General features: G+C 35.7%; 1 protein-coding gene across 2 annotated transcripts in view; it reads left to right on the top strand.

Moving 5' to 3' along the window:
• Positions 1–12,891, top strand: part of DIAPH3 (diaphanous related formin 3) — a 565,809-nt gene that overhangs the window by 324,811 nt on the left and 228,107 nt on the right. For both annotated transcript variants that reach the window (XM_067016329.1, XM_059042398.2), the window contains one exon: positions 819–948. In XM_067016329.1, the coding sequence (XP_066872430.1) occupies positions 819–948 (130 nt within the window). The remainder of the gene's footprint in view (positions 1–818; positions 949–12,891) is intronic.

The following is a 12,891-nucleotide window of genomic DNA, read 5'->3' as shown; positions in this document are numbered from 1 at the left end:
CTATATCCTTTCTCAACGTCTCCACTTAGATGTTATTCAAAAACTTCAAGTTCACTTGTCCCAAACTGAAACAATTCTTTTTTCTCCACCCCACCCAAATCTTTTTCTCATTCTTTCTGTCCAGTTTCAATAGATGTCATCATGTGGGTTTCCATGCCCACCCTGTCCCATTATCTCATGCCTAAGGCATTACCTCATCTCAAATGCTGCTGCATCTGCCTCTGATACTGTGCCTTTGAGTTTTTTCCTTCCCTTCCCTAACCCATACAACTTCCTGCCTGCTGGTGTTCAGTTCAGGTGCCCTGTCCTCCTAGGCATACTGTATGATTATTTTTACTATAGTCATTGTCACACAGGGGAAATGCATATTTTCTGGGTCCCCCCCACCCACTAAATGGCTTCTTGGTTGTTGCATCTCCGACTCCTGCCGTACCTAGTAGGCATTCTATAAATCCGAGCCAAATGAAAAAATGAGCAAGCATGTGGGATTGTTTTAAGTGCTGATATTGTATACGTTCCTAGGTTGTCCTGTTTTCCTGGGCATTTCACCATATATTTTTTTCCCAATGAAACATTGCATACTAGATTGAATTAAGCTTATTCCTTCTTTACAGTAAATATTAATGACTTAGACCAAACAACAGTATATGAAGAGTAGCTTTTCAAGTGTTTAAATAGTGGCTTTTCAAAAATAGCATTAACTAATTTTACAGCTCATTTATTTCTTATCTATAAAAAACAGTATTAACATTATTTAAGTAGAGAGACTATCAAAATATTTTTGACTCTGTATTTTTTCTCCCTCTCATTCTATTTAGCTAAAGGACACAAAATCAGCAGATCAGAAAACAACACTACTTCATTTTCTTGTGCAAATATGTGAAGAAAACTACCCTGATATCCTCAATTTTGTGGATGATTTGGAACATTTGGACAAAGCTAGTAAAGGTTTGTGCTTTTACAGAAAAGATTTTTGTGCTCTGGGTCTTCAGTTGGTACAGAAAATAAAGCCTTTTATTTGAACATACTTGCCACTTTGTCACTGTGTTTTCATACTGAATCTGTCATTTTAAAAATAGAGAGAAAGTTGTAGGCCATTTACTTTATCAATTGTCATTATTGGAGCTATGAGTTTAACTTTTTGACTGGATGATGAGACCCTATATACAAAAACACGTAGTTTTGCAGTATTTTTTTTTTTTTAACATCTTTACTAGAGTATAATTGCTTTACAATGTCGTGTTAGTTGCTGCTTATAACAAGGTGAATCAGCTATATCTATACATATAGCTCCATATCTCCTCCCTCTTGCGTCTCCCTCCCACCCTCCCTATCCCACCCCTCTAGGTGGACACAAAGCACTGAGCTGATCTCCCTGTGCTATATGGCTGCTTCTCACTAGCTATCTATTTTATATTTGGTAGTGTTATATGTCCATGCCACTCTCTCATTTTGCCCCAGCTTACCATTCCCCCTCCCCAAGTCCTCAAGTCCATTCTCTACCTCTGGGTTTTTATTCCTGTCCCTAGGTTCTTCATAACCATTTTTTTTTTTTTTTTTAGATTCCATATATATGTGTTAGCATACGGTATTTGTTTCTCTCTTTCTGACTTACTTCACTCTGTATGACAGACTCTAGGTCCATCCACCTCACTACAAATAACTCAATTTTGTTTCTTTTTATGGCTGAGTGATATTCCATTGTATATATATACCACATCTTCTTTATCCATTCACCTGTCGATGGACGCTTAGGTTGCTTCCATGGCCTGGTTATTGTAAATAGTGCTGCAATGAACATTGTGGTACATGACTCCTTTTGAATTATGGTTTTCTCAGGGTATATGCCCAGTAGTGGGGTTGCTGGGTCATACGGTAGTTCTAGTTTTAATTTTTGAAGGAACCTCCATACTGTTCTCCATAGTGGCTGTATCAGTTTACATTCCCACCAACAGTGCAAGAGTGTTCCCTTTTCTCCACACCCTCTCCAGCATTTATTGTTTGTAGATTTTCTGATGATGGCCATTCTGACCAGTGTGAGGTGATACCTCGTTGTAGTTTTGACTTGCATTTCTCTAATGATTGGCGATGATCCTTTCATGTATTTGTTGGCAATCTGTATATATTCTTTAGAGAAATGTCTATTTAGGTCTTCTGCCCATTTTTGGATTGGGTTGTTTGTTGTTTTGATATTGAACTGCATAAGCTGCTTGTATATTTTGGAGATTAACCCTTTGTCAGTTGATTCGTTTGCAAATATTTTCTCCCATTCTGAGGGTTGTGTTTTCATCTTGTTTACGGTGTTCTTTGCTGTGCAAAAGTTTTTAAGTTTCATTAGGTCCTATTTGTTTGCTTTTATTTCCATTTCTCTAGAAGGTGGGTCAAAAAGGATCTTGCTGTGATTTATGTCATAGAGTGTTCTGCCTATGTTTTCCTCTAAGAGTTTGACAGTGTCTGGTCTTACATTTAGGTCTTTAATCCATTTTGAGTTTATTTTTGTGTGTGGTGTTAGGGAGTGTTCTAATTTTATTCATTTACATGTAGCTGTCCAGTTTTCCCAGCCCCACTTATTGAAGAGGCTGTCTTTTCTCCATTTTATAATCTCCTTTATCAAAGATAAGGTGACCATATGTGTGTGGGTTTATGTCTGGGCTTTCTATCCTGTTCCATTGATCTATATTTCTGTTTTTCTGCCTGTACCATACTGTCTTGATTACTGTAGCTTATAGTATAGTCTGAAGTCTGGGAGCCTTATTCCTCCAGCTCCGTTTTTCTTTCTCAAGATTGCTTTGGCTATTCGGGGCGTTTTGTGTTTCCATACAAATTGTGCAATTTTTTGTTTTAGTTCTGTGAAAAATGCCATTGGTAGTTTGATAGGAATTGCATTGAATCTGTAGATTGCTTTGGATAGTATAGTCATTTTCACAACGTTGATTCTTCCAATCCAAGAGCATGGTATATCTCTCCATATTAACAAATTGAAGGAGAAAAACCATATGCTCATCTCAATAGATGCAGAAAAAGCTTTCGGCAAAATTCAACACCCATTTATGATAAAAACTCTCCAGAAAGTAGGCATAGAGAGAACTTACCTCAGCATCATAAAGGCCATATATGACAAACACACAGCAAACATCTTTCTCAATGATGAAAAACTGAACCCATGTCCACTAAGATCAGAAACAAGACAAGGTTGCCTGCTCTCACCACTCTTATTAAGCATCATTTTGGAAGTTTTAGCCACAGCAATCAGAGGAGAAAAATAAATAAAAGGAATACAAATCAGAAAAGAAGAAGTAAAACTGTCACTGTTTGCAGATGACATGATAGTATACATAGAGAAAACTAAAGATGCTACCAGAAAACTACTAGAGCTAATCAATGAATTCGGTAAAGTTGCAGGATACAAAATTAATGCACAGAAATCTTGTGCATTGCTATACACTAATCATGAAAAATCTGAAAGAGAAATTAAGCAAATACTCTCATTTACCATTGCAACAAAAAGAAGAAAATACCTAGGAATAAACCTACCTAAGGAGACAAAAGACCTGTATGCAGAAAACTTTGAGACACTGATGAAAGAAATTAAAGATGATACAAACAGATGAAGAGATATACCATGTTCTTGCCTTGGAAGTTTTGCAGTTTAAACCTTCTGAATACCTGCCAGCCCTACCCTCTGCTGCTAAGCCCCTTTACTTGTCCACTTTGGATGAGTCATTCATAAGCACCTGGGATGATTATGCATCTGAGCCAAGCACCTGTAGTCACTGTCCCCCTTGGCCTGATTCTGAATCTCCATCTGCCTACCTTGCAGGCAGAGCCTGCTTCCTTTGCCCCAGTAGGAACCAAACTGCCATACATTCCAGTCACTCCTTCCTAATACCTCAGTTTCTAAGCTCCTTCTTAGCCCCTGCTGTGGGCTTATATCTGGTTACAGAAAGGGTCAGAGAAAGGATAGGCCTATTATTTATATTTGGCTTGAATATGACTTATGCAGTGTTTGGAACATCTGAAACATGCAGGTTATATATCCCATCAGTTCTGTGGGAAAAAAAAATTTACTTGCCTCGAAAAAAATGTATTTATGAATACACATTTGTGTGAATATATACAAATGTATAGATATACATTTTGGAAGACATCTCATTTGGTCTGGGAGAGTATTTGTATTCTTTTTATATAGGCCAATGGTCATTTGTCAACTTAATGAAGGATACTTTTTTCCGGTATTATAGTGAATTTTTCTTCTTAAACTAAAAAAAAATCACTTTTATCATTTCATACCCTGTTTATTATTTTTTTGAATTTTATTTTATTTTTTTATACAGCAGGGTGTTATTAGTCATCAATTTTATACACACCAGTGTATACATGTCAATACCAATCACACAATTCATCACAGCACCCCCCCCAACTCCCACCGCTTTCCCCCCTTGATGTCCATATGTTTGTTCTCTATGCCTGTGTCTCAATTTCTGCCCTGCAAGCCGCTTCATCTGTACCATTTTTCTAGGTTCCACATATATGAGTTAATGTATGATATTTGTTTTTCTCTTTCTGACTTACTTCACTGTGTATGACAGTCTCTAGATCCATCCGTGTCTCAACAAATCACACAATTTCGTTCCTTTTTATGGCTGAGTAATATTCCATTGTATATACGTACCACATCTTCTTTATCCATTCATCTGTCGATGGGCATTTAGGTTGAATGGGCCTTTAGCCATGATCTTGCTATTGTAAATAGTGCTGCAGTGAACACTGGGGAGCATGTGTCTTTTTGAATTGTGGTTTTCTCTGGTTATATGCCCAGTAGTGGAATTGCTGGATCATATGGTAATTCTATTTTTAGTTTTTTAAGGAACCTCCATAATGTTCTCCATAGTGGCTATATCAATTTACATTCCCACCAACAGTGCAAGAGGGTTCGCTTTTCTCCACACCGTCTCCAGCATTTGTTGTTTCTAGATTATTCTGATGATGCCCATTCCAACTGGTGTGAAGTGATACCTCATTGTAGTTTTGATTTGCATTTCTCTAATAATTAGTGATGTTGAGCAGCTTTTCATGTGCTTCTTTGCCATCTGTATGTCTTCTTTAGAGAAATGTCTATTTAGGTCTTCTGCCCATTTCTGGCATGGGTTGTTTGTTTTTTTTTAATTTTTAGCTGCATGAGTTGTTTATATATTTTGGAGATTTTCCTTTGTCCGTTGATTCATTTGCAAATATTTTCCCCCAGTCTGAGCATTGTTTTTTAGTATTGTTTGTGGTTTCCTTTGCTGTGCAAAAGCTCTGAAGTTTCATTAGGTCCCATTTGTTTATTTTTGTTTTTATTTCCATTACTCTAGGACGTGGGTCAAAAAAGATCTTGCTATGATTTATGTCAGAGTGTTCTTCATATGTTTTCCTCTAAAAGTTTAATAGTGTCCAGTCTTAAATTTAGGTCTCTAATCCATTTTGAGTTATTTTTGTGTATAGTATTAGGGAGTGTTCTAATTTCATTCTTTTACATGTAGCTGTCCAGTTTTCCCAGCACCACTTATTGAAAAGACTTTTTTTTCTCCATTGTATATCCTTGCCTCCTTTGTCATACATTAGTTGACCATAGGTGCATGGGTTTATCCCTGGGCTTTCTATCTTGTTCCATTGATCTATGTTTCTGTTTTTGTGCCAGTACCATATTGTGTTGATTATTGCAGCTTTGTAGTATAGTCAGAAGTCAGGGAGTCTGATTCCTCCAGCTCCATTTTTTTCCCTCAAGGCTGCTTTGGCTATTCGGAGTCTTTTGTGTCTCCATACAACTTTTAAGATTTTTTGTTCTAGTTCCGTAAAAAATGCCATTGGTAATTTGATAGGGATTGCATTGAATATGTAGATTGCTTTGGGTGGTATAGTCATTTTCACAATGTTGGTTCTTCCAATCCAAGAACGTGGTATATCTCTCCATCTGTTGTTATCGTCCTTAATTTCTTTCATCAGTGTCTTATAGTTTTCTGCATAGAGGTCTTTTGTCTCCCTAGGTAGGTTTATTCCTAGGTATTTTATTCTTTTTGTTGCAATGGTAAATGGGAGTGTTTGCTTAATTTCTCTTTCAGATTTTTCATGATTAGTGTATAGCAATGCACGAGATTTCTGTGCATTAATTTTGTATCCTGCAACTCTACCGAATTCATTGATTAGCTCTACTAGTTTTCTGGTGGCATCTTTAGGATTCTCTATGTATTGTATCATGTCATCTGTAAACAGTGACAGTTTTACTCCTTTTCCAATTTGTATTCCTTTTATTTATTTTTCTTCTCTGATTGCCGTGGCTAGGACTTCCAAAACTATGTTGAATAATAGTGTTGAGTGTGGACATCCTTGTCTTGTTTCTGATCTTACAGGAAATGGTTTCAGTTTTTCACCATTGAGAATGATGTTTGCTGTGTGTTTGTCATATATGGCCTTTATTATTGCTGAGGTAGGTTTCTTCTATGCCCAGTCTCTGGAGAGTTTTTATCGTAAATTGGTGTTGAATTTTGTCAAAAGCTTTTTCTGCATCTATTGAGATGATCATATGGTTTTTATTCTTCAATTTGTTAATATGGTGTATCACATTCATTGATTTGTGTATATTGAAGAATCCTTGCATCCCTGGGATAAATTCCACTTGTTCATGGTGTATGACCTTTTTAATGTGTTGCTGGATTTTGTTTGCTAATATTTTGTTGAGGATGTTTACGTGTCTATTCGTCAGTGATATTGGTCTGTAATTTTTTTTTTTTTTTTTGTAGTATCTTTGTCTGGTTTTGGTATCAGGGTGATGGTGGCCTCATAGAATGAGTTTGGGAGTGTTCCTTCATCTTCAATTTTTTGGAAGAGTTTGAGAAGGATGGGTGTTAGCTCTTCTCAAAATGTTTGATAGAATTCACTTGTGAACCCATTTAGTCCTAGACTTTTGTTTGTTGTAAGATTTTTAATCACAGTTTCAATTTCATCACTTGTGATTGGTCTCTACATATTTTCTTTTTCCTCCCGGTTCAGTCTTGGATGGTTATACCTTTCTAAGAATTTGTCCATTTCTTACAAGTTGTCCATTTTATGGGCATTGTGTTGCTTGTAGTAGTCTCTAGGATGCTTTGTATTTCTACAGTGTCTGTTTTAACTTCTTTTTCATTTCTAATTTTACTGATTTGAATCCTCTCCCCCTTTTTCTTGATGAGTCTGGCTAATGGTTTATCAATTTTGTTTATCTTCCCAAAGAACAAGCTTTTAGTTTTATTGATCTTTGCTATTGTTTTCTTTGTTTTTATTTCATTTATTTCTGCTCTGATCTTTATGATTTCTTTCCTTCTGCCAACTTTTTGTTTTGTTTGTTCTTCTTTCTCTAGTCCCTTTAGGTGTCACGTTAGATTGTTTTTTTGAGTTTTTTCTTGTTTCTTGAGGTAGGCTTGTATACCTAAACTTCCCTCTTAGAACTGCTTTTGTGCATCACATAGGTTTTGGATCATCGTGTTTCCATTGTCATTTGTCTCTAGGTATTTTTTGATTTCCTCTTTGATTTCTTCAGTGATCTCTCGGTTATTTAGTAACGTATTGTTTAGCCTCCATTTGTTTGTGTTTTTTACGTTTTCTTCCCTGTGATTGATATCTAATCTCATAGCATTGTCATTAGAAAAGATGCTTGATATGATATCAGTTTTCCTAAATTTACTGAGGCTTGATTTGTGACCCAAGATGTGATCTCTCCTGGAGAATGTTTTGTACGCACTTGAGAAGAAAGTGAAATCTGCTGTTTTGGAGTGGATGGTCCTATAAACATCAGTTAAATCTACCTGGTCTGTTGTGTCATTTAAAGCTTGTGTTTCCTTATGAATTTTCTGTTTGGATGATCTGTCCATTGGGGTAAGTTAGGTGTTAAAGTCCCCCACTATTGTGTTACTGTCGATTTCCTCTTTTATAGCTGTTAGCAGTTGCCTTATGTATTGAGGTGCTCATGTGTTGGGTGCGTATATATTTATAATTGTTATACCTTCTCCTTGGATTGATTCCTTGATCATTATGTAGTGTCCTTCCTTGGCTCTTGTAACATTCTTTATTTTAAAGTCTATTTTATCTGATATGAGTATTGCTACTCCAGCTTTCTTTTGATTTCCATTTGCGTGGAATATCTTTTTCCATCCCCTCACTTTCAGTCTGTATGTGTCCTTAGGTCTGAAGTGGGTCTCTTGTAGACAGCATATATATGTGTCTTGTTTTCGTATCCATTCAGCAAGCCTGTGTCTTTTGGTTGGAGCATTTAATCCATTCATGTTTAAGGTAATTATTGATATGTATGTTCCTATGACTGTTTTCGTAATTGTTTTGGCTTTGTTTTTGTAGGTCCTTTTCTTCTCTTGTGTTTCCCACTTAGAGAAGTTCCTTTAGCATTTGTTGTAGATCTGGTTTGGTGGTGTTGAATTCTCTTAGCTTTTGCTTGTCTATAAAGCTTTTGATTTCTCCATCTAATCTCAATGAAATCCTTGCTGGCTAGAATAATCTTGGTTTAGGTTTTTCCCTTTCATCACTTCCCTTGTTTGTTATTTGTTGTTTTTCCCTTGCTGCTTTCCATAATTTTTCTTTGTCTTTAATTTTTTGCCAGTTTGACTTCTCTGTGTCTCAGCGTGTTTCTCCTTGGATCTATCCTGTATGGGACTCTCTGCACTTCCTGGACTTGGGTGGCTATCTATTTTCTCATGTTAGGGAAGTTTTCGATTATAGTCTCTTCACATATTTTCTCTGTTCCTTTCTCTTTCTCTTCTCCTTTTGGGACCCCTATAATGCAAATGTCATTGCGTTTAATGTTGTCCTAGATGTCTCCTAGGCTGTCTTCATTTCTTTTCTTTCTTTTTTCTTTATTCTGTTCTGTGGCAGTGAATTCTACCATTCTTTCCTACAGGTGACTTATCTGCTCTTCCTCAGTTATTCTGCTATTGATTCCTTCTAGTGTAGTTTTCATTTCAGTTATTGTATTGTTCATCTCTGTTTGTTTGTTCTTTAATTCTTCTAGGTCTTTGTTAAACATTTCTTGCATCGTCTTGATCTTTGCCTCCATTCTTTTTCCGAGGTCCTGGATCATCTTCACTATCGTTATTCTGAATTCTTTTTCTGGAAGGTTGCCTGTCTCCACTTCATTTAGTTGTTTTTCTGGGGTTTTATCTTGTTCCTTAATCTGGTACATAGCCCTCTGCCTTTTCATCTTGTCTATGTTTCTGTGAATGTGGTTTTAGTTTCATAGGCTGCAGGACTGTAGTTCTTCTTGCTTCTGCTGTCCTCATTCACTGTTTAAATTGTTTCTTCTATAAAGTGGGGATTGTAGCACTTTTTTTGCAGAGAGGCATGTGATTTGATGAGAAGTTCTTTCACACTTTTTCCTGAGATATATGTTTCTTTGAAGTGTATATCTCATATAGTCTGTTGAAAAAAAAAGTTGGAAACAATTAATCTGGATTATTAAGGCAAAAAATAAATCTTTTAACTTTTCACTCTTGCATCCTAATATTCTAATGGATTACTCCTTACTTTGCCCTTGTGCTACCTTAAAATGTTCATGACATAAGAAGATAATGTCCCTATGTATAGGTGTAAGTGTTTTAAGGGAATTTAAGCAAGGAAAATAATCCAAATCATCTTCTCATATTAAACAACGTGAGACCGGGCAAAAAGGCACAGAGGAAAAGAACATTAAAAAGAACTCACAAATACAATAGCTTTTAAGTGATTAGTTCATTAACTCAAGGAAGGCACCTTTCTTAAAATGAGATTTCTGGAATTCTGGAATAAAATTTAAGTAAATGGGATGAAAAAGAATTGAAAATGCATGTTCTTGATGAATATTAAGCCTGATAAACAACAGAGTACTAGATGAAGAAGTGCTACCTTCAAGTGCCTTGAAATATAGAGGAATTTCTTTTTCTGGGGAAAAGATGGTTGAGTAGTTAATAGCTTACATCAGCATTAGGTTTTTAGCAAAATAAAATCAATGTGGGCATTTTCTCATAATAGCAGTTTGCATTTCTGGTCACTTTACTATTTTTCCTACTAGTTCTAAAACAAAATAGTAAGCTGGGACATACTTCTCTTTCAGATGTAGTTTTTATTGTATAATATATTTTGTAGCAGTTTTTGCTATGAATTAAGATAAATGTCATTTACCTATTTTGACTCATTTGATTGTATTTTGACTCATTTGATTGTACTTAAAATTCTGTATAAATATTACAATATTTTGCTTTTGAAAAATATTTAACTTTCATAAGGGTTTGCTTGCAGAGTTGCAACTTGGTTATGATATTCTTCTGTTTGTTTTCTTTTTTAATGTTTCTGTGGGGCATTCTGGGGCCTTTGGGGGTTTTAGTTTCCATCTGTTATAGTGGAGGCGTGCATATGTGTATGGGCCAGGAGATACTGAGAATGTGTTTCACAGGGAGGAGCCAACTTCATATTTGAAATAGAAAAGCCATGACTGAGAGATTTTTTTTTTTTACAGTGTAGGTGATTGTTGAGCTAGATTTCTTTTCATGAGTTTATTACCCTATTAATGGATGCTATTTTAGAGGAATAAATGTCATGTTTTGGATGAAATAAGCCTATGTTTTCTTTGGAAAATTTCAGTGCTCTTATATTATACATCATCATTTGAAAGTTTCCAGATTTGAAATCTCCTCAGTGAGCTATCACATGAATTTAAAAGTACCTTTGTTTTTGAAACATAACAAATCCTGGCCATTAGGTACTCCTGGATCAGCAGGGGGAGCTTTCATTGTAACTAATGAGCTTACCCATATGACAGTTTTCAAGAATCTACTTATTTAGGGCTGCTTCTTTGCTGAAAGATAACGGCTTACAGCTTTTCTGTTGTATTTCAGTGAAAATATTTTGGATCATTATTGTATTTCTGTATACCATTGTAATATTTCTTTCCTTTATGGACTTCTAAGGGTTGAATACATTTTTCTCTTGTCTAAACAGTTGAAATTAATGAACTCTAATCTATGATGGTTTTATTGATTATTTCACAATAACCTGTTTCATTATTAATTTGGAATGACATTTTATTAATGAATAGAAAATATGACCAAACTTTGGGGGCTTTGGTGTGTATTAAAATATTACCAAGGTAAATTTACAGTGTCACCTTGTTCAGCCCATGTCTTTTTTAAGGTATTATAGCCCTTCCATATATATCCATTTTTCCCTAGATAGTTAACTCTGAATTCTAGAGATACTGCGCTAGTCTAGTCTGTAACTCACTTATTCACTCATTTATTTAACAAGCATGTGTTGTGTGATTACTGTGTCAGAAACTGTGCTCTGTCTTGCTGCTGGTCCAAGGTGTGGTTTCTGTGTCTTGGTGCAGCCCCGGTTATCTCACTCACATCTGACTTCTGTCCCAACTGTCTCCTCTCTTTATATATACAACTTCCTCCCCTTTTTCTATGCACCCTCTAAGTATTGCTTTTATTATTAGCCTAATACTGAGTCCTTCTCTTTTTTCTCTCTGTAGCTTCTCCTTAGGTGATCTCTTTAGTCTCCAAGGGCTTAAATAGCATCGTTACATTAATGACTTACAGATTTATATCCCAGACTTCCTTCTGAGCTCCACATTTGCATATCCAACAACTTACTTGCCATCTCCAGCTACACTTCAGTGTGTAGATCAAGATATGCTGTAAAATGAGGCTCTTGTTTCCTACTCCCTTACTCTGTCCTCCCCTGATTTTATTTACTTGAGAAAATTCTTTTTGGCTCACTTTCTTCTGATTTCCTTTTTCCCCTGCCTCCTAGCCTTCAGCACGTCAGCTGAGAGCTGTGTGGTAGATTCTGTGGGAAGTGGCAGCTGTGGCCTAGAATGTTGTCTAGATCTCTCTTTTGTCAGGTACCTTAAAGTAAATGTCCCTTTCCCTTTGGTACTTTTTCCTGGTGCTTGCTGGGAAACTCACCTAAGTTTCTGTGTATTCCAATCTTTGTTTAAGGATAAATTCATAGGTTTTCCAGAAAATCTTAGACCACTATTCAAGAACTACTACTCTAGATTAGAGACTATTCCTGGAACTGCTGGGAATGAAATTAGTTTCTTGAGAAAGGACAATATTCAGTGTATTATCAGAGTGGATTTAATGATTGACCATTTTAAATTTTTTTCACTTTTTCCATTCCACATTTTCACCTTTCAGGAGCATTCTTTGATGTTTTATATTTGAGTTTTTGTTTGCTCTGTTTTATAGACCTCTCTGCGTTTAAGACTGTTTGTTTGCTTTTAGCTAGTGATACCTTGGTCTGGCCCAAATATTTGTCTAGTCAAATACCTCTCCTGGTTTTCAATACCTCATGACTTTCCAACATTTTATGATAAATGCCTTACTAAATACTGAATGCTTGTCTTTTATTCACCTACTGTGAGCACTTAGAACACTTAATTTCCAGGTGGCTGCCACCTGGAAATGCATAGTGTTTGAAAATTTCAAATTCACCTGCTGTAACAAGCAGAAAGCATTTTCAAAGGCTTCCATTAACCTCCTTATGCTATAGACTTCCAAAAATGCCAATTAAAATGTATTAGCAAGTTGGATATATATTTTAGATATTCAGTATTAGTTACTAATTCAACTGCATTTTATATTTTAAGTGTATATTGTAAATATATAAAAATATTTATTGTGCAACAAAATTAACAGCACAACCAACATGGTGTTAGTTGGAACCATTAAGTCATGGAGATTAAAGTTGGGGCTTATAATTTTGCAAGATAAATAAATTCTTTTGGTATTTTAAACCAATTGTAAAGTATTAAGAGTTTTATGAAAATACACATTCTTAATGTATATTTCTGCCAATACAATGAAATAATTTGACAGGACACATTGT

Source organism: Kogia breviceps, chromosome 16 (assembly GCF_026419965.1).
Source record: "Kogia breviceps isolate mKogBre1 chromosome 16, mKogBre1 haplotype 1, whole genome shotgun sequence".
Classification (NCBI taxonomy): domain Eukaryota; kingdom Metazoa; phylum Chordata; class Mammalia; order Artiodactyla; family Physeteridae; genus Kogia; species Kogia breviceps.
This window is presented reverse-complemented; position numbering and strand designations above follow the sequence as displayed.